The 4,475-nt window shown below is 34.7% G+C and overlaps 1 protein-coding gene across 1 annotated transcript; it reads left to right on the top strand.

The window, feature by feature from the left end:
- Window positions 1-931: 931 nt before the first annotated feature.
- LOC125809040 (uncharacterized) lies at window positions 932-3,951 on the top strand. The gene is made up of 5 exons (XM_049488713.1): window positions 932-1,253; window positions 1,435-1,489; window positions 1,577-1,633; window positions 2,497-2,574; window positions 3,390-3,951. The coding sequence occupies exons 1-5, from the start codon at window positions 996-998 to the stop codon at window positions 3,857-3,859; spliced, it is 918 nt and encodes a 305-aa protein (XP_049344670.1). The 5' UTR covers window positions 932-995; the 3' UTR covers window positions 3,860-3,951.
- Window positions 3,952-4,475: the final 524 nt, after the last annotated feature.

The raw sequence follows: 4,475 nt of genomic DNA, 5'->3' as shown, positions 1-4,475 counted from the left end.
GATAAAATATATTTTATCATTAATTTTTTTTCTAGAAATCAATGCGTAACAACAACTCCTTTAAGTAAATAAGAGTAATTGTTTAGCCAATTCGGTCAATTTCAGATTTTATTTTTGAGTGTTGTTGATATAAATTTTTAATATTTAAATTTAGATATAAATTATCTTTTCACGATTAGAAATTATAAATTTAAATAGATAATCTACACTTTACTCTCTTTTATACTTTTCAAAAAATTTCTTATCATTAAGAAATAAGAAATGGAAAATAAATAAACAAAAAAAATAAGTAAAACGGGGAAAAATTTGAAATTGATATATTTTTTTATGGTTTTACTACTACTACTATATATATATATATATATATATATTATTTTTTATTTTTTTAGATCTTGAAAATTTCAAGTGAGAAGAGTGGGTGAGACTTATGTTTTTTTTGGTGAATTTTTTGGTTCCTTTCCCATGTTTAACTATGAAATCATCAATAATTAATCTCATTAATCATTTTCAATGTATTGGAAACATAATTGAAGAATATATTTAATATTTAAGTTAAAAGGTAAAAATGTCCAAAAATAAACTAGTTTATAGTGTGAACATGTCTTTTTTTTCATTCAGGCCAAATTATGGCCAAAAGGATTTTTTCTAAAATTTAATACTTGCATAACTCACTTAGATAAAGGATTATATTGTTACCATATTTTTTCTCTCACCTTTTAAGTAACGTGTAGTAATTATTATTTTATAAAAGAAATGCATAAACTTAAATGACATATCAAAAATAAATTTAAAAAGATAAATAATTTTACTAGTAATTTCTTTTTAAGTCCTACTCATTTTCAAAATCTCCAAGAAGAAAAATTAAGAAAAAATGATTTAATAAAAAAAAAGTGAATTTAGAAATGTGAAATAGATATAAATGGCCGATGGGCAAGTAAAACCCTGGTGTAAGAGTTTTGCTCAAAAATCAAAATCCTATCCCCTCTGCACCAAAAATGGAGTCCCTTCTTCTTACCTCTTCACCTGATATCGTAAAGTTGCTCAGCTCCTCTTCTCCTTGTAAATGTTATCCTTCCGTTTCAGCAAATGGCCACTCTTCTTTCTTCCTATACTTTCCCCACAAGAACAACCGAACCCCCTCTGTTATTGTTTCAGCATCAAACAAGAAGAAGAAGAAATCTGACTCCCACAGCTTTATTCCTAAACCTGATGAAGCCACTGGTCCTTTTCCCGAAGCTGTGCTCCTTAGAGAGGTACTTTTTGCTTACACCCATATGTAATTTTGGTTTGTTTTGTCCCCAATTCTGAACAATCTCTGAGCCTCTTCATTCTTAAGAGCATTGGATAAGTCCAATTTTCTTTTGATTTTGTGTGTGAGTACTGATTTAAGCTGAACCCTTATCACTTTGACAAGTCGCTGTTTAAATTCTGCAGAGGAAGGTCCAAGAAGACGGTAGACTTGTACCCGAGTTTGCAGATGCTGAAGAGGGTAAGCCCTTATCTGCGCAATGCTGTCTTACTTTCAGTGGGTTCTTTAGAGGTTGAGGTCACTAAAATTTTTTAGTCTAATTTGCAGAGGAACTGTTTGAGGCTCTAAATCTGCAGTTGGAAAGTGATCTGAATGTTGAACAGAGTAAGTATGGATCATTCTATGAGCTTCATATCTTAAATAGAAAAGCGCTTAACTTTATGCATAGTATCTGGATATGTTGTCTTCTTTGGTTTGTGCATATTTCTTTTTCCGAAATGGATGGTGGAATCAAAGGGTTCATAATGATAGGAGATACTAAAATAGTTGTAATAATGTTAAGTTGTTATGGTTACACTTACATTATGTTTTGGTAGAGATAAGTGTGTGATTTGGAGAACCTTCTAGTTTTAAAGACCAGTATCTGTATGAAACGGACCCAAACATAGAGGACTCATATCACTATTCCCAAGTAGTTGAGCACCCAAGGTTGTGGCCTAATAGTCAATGAAGAGGTTGAGAGCCATGAAGTCTACCTGGTATCTGTTGCTTGTGGGAGGTGGTAGTTCTCTCATGGAATCAGTCGAGGTGTGCGAAAGCTAGCCCGTACACCATGATCATCCAAAGAAAAAAAAAGTAGTTGATTAGTTGATTGATATAGCTATGTTGGAATTCTCATAAATTGCTTAGTGGATAAAAAAATGTGTTGTGAATTAGTATTTCGGATTTTGTGCAACATGTCATCTGCCCAATAACATCTGTGTGGCTTAGCAATGCAAGCCGAAGGAGAGCTTTGGATTGTGTTTTGTTGAACTTTCCTAAAACTTTGTGTCAATCCGTGAGCTAAGATTGTTTCTGACTAAAGTAGCATGCCTTGTCTCATTAATTCTTGCTAATATTGCTTATATGGGATGATTAACTCACTGAATGGAATTGAAAGTGCAGGAAGAATAGTATTGTTATGGATCTTGTTGTTTTCGTTTCGATTAATAGTTTATACTATTTTTTGACTTCCATGCTGTGTACAGTGCGACACTATGAAGTGGTGTATCTGATTCACGAGGATCGTGAAGATGAGGTTGAGAGTGTGAATGCAAAAGTTCAAGGTTAGCTTTCCCTTTTCATATACTCCCTCCGTCCCTATTTACTTGTCCATATTTCCTTTTTTAGTTGTCCCTATTTAGTTGTCCATTTTGACAAATCAAGAAAGGACAACAAATTTTTTCCTATTATACCCTTATTTACACTTCTTGAAAATTGTAAAAGTGTATCTTGTTTCCCTCCAATTTATTTCACTTGAATTCAAGTAAGTGGTTGTAATTTTGAAGTGAAAAGTTGTCATAAGGGTAAAATTGTAACTTCACTGTGCTAATCATTGTTGCCTTAATCTGTGTGCCATTTCTAAGGTGGACAACTAAAAAGGGACGGAGGGAGTATCAAACATCTATTTGTTCTACTAAGGTCCGGTTTTTGCTGTGTGCTGTCAAATGAGTTTACCAAGTCTTTTTTTTAAGCTCCCCACTTGTGGGAACACTGGGTTTGTTGTTGTATAACACCTCATGCCCTTTTCGGAAGAGCTGAGAATGGTGGAAATCATGTCAAAATCTAGTATCTCAGAAGTGGTTCCAATCTACTGGATGATGTAGCCTATGCTGCTCGGACTCTCCAAAAATTTTGCCGAACCTGTGTTGGATTCTTCAAAATGCACTACTTTTGGAGTATCTGACATGCACCCGTCGAGATTTTTGAGGAGTCCGAGCAAGATAGGATGTAGCAAGCTCACTTGTTCCCCATTAATTCTCCAAATGATGACGCTTTTGTTTCCCAACCAGCAGCAGTTTCTCCCTGTGATTTACATTTCTGTTTCTTCATGGTGGCTAAAATAACCCTGAAATTTGTGAATTTTTATTTGTAAATGCAGAATTTTTGAAAGAGAAGAAAGGGAGGTTGTGGAGATTCAGTGATTGGGGTATGCGTAGACTGGCATATAGGATTCAGAAAACATCACGAGCTCATTACATTTTGATGAATTTTGAGTTGGAAGCCAGATGGATTAATGATTTCAAGAGCATGCTTGACAAAGATGAGAGAGTCATTCGACATCTTGTGATGAAGCGGGACAAGGCAGAAACAGAGGATTGTCCTCCACCTCTGGAGTTCCATACCACGGGTGCTGGTACAGATGATGAAAATGAAGAGGATATGGATGATTATGATGACTATGATGAAGACGATTTGGAGGGTAAAGATGAAATAGATATGGAAATGAATGATGATGATACTGATGGTGTTATTCTTGTGGATGCTGACGACGATATAGATGATAGGAACAGTAGAAACCGTCAACAAATTGATACACACAAGACAGGAAAAAGGAAAGTGAGTGTGTGAAAACTAGTTGAATTTATTTTGTTCACTATCTTGGAATTTTGATTACTTATAATTTTACTATTAGATAATAGTTTCCTGATGTTGGTTCTTGATTTGTACGAGTCTGCCCCTTCCCTCTCGCTCTTTTATTAACCAGTCCATCTCAAGGGAGCTTTGATGATCAAACTTATATAACATGTTCACATGGTGGCTCAATGTTCTACGCGAATCCGTGGTTCAAACATATCATACAAAAATTGCACGTATTGGCGTATAGTTGTGTTCTATTTGTAGCATTGTAGATTCTCAATATGGTTTTGTTTTATTTACTGTATAGGAGGTTTTGTTTTTTCTTTGCTGACCCTCTTCGAATTCCTTTTGTAATGGTACTTATGGTAGAGATGAACATGTTTTGCCTCAGAAAGGGATTGCAGACGCTAGTTTAATAACTGGCCATGCCACGGGCCCTCCATTGTGAATATAGATCAATGTCGTACAGAAATTAACTCCGTCTGCAGGGAAAATTAGTAGTACTTTTTTGTTGTTTAAACTGGTAATAACTGTATCCAAAAACAGCACAAAGGTAGTATTTGAGTTCCTGTACAGGTGAGCAAAGAGGCCTAAAATATAGCCCACT

Source organism: Solanum verrucosum, unplaced genomic scaffold (assembly GCF_900185275.1).
Source record: "Solanum verrucosum unplaced genomic scaffold, falcon-dt-bn FXZP01000296.1, whole genome shotgun sequence".
NCBI lineage: Eukaryota > Viridiplantae > Streptophyta > Magnoliopsida > Solanales > Solanaceae > Solanum > Solanum verrucosum.
The sequence above is the reverse complement of the archived record's forward strand: the minus strand, read 5'-3'. Positions and strand labels throughout refer to the sequence as shown.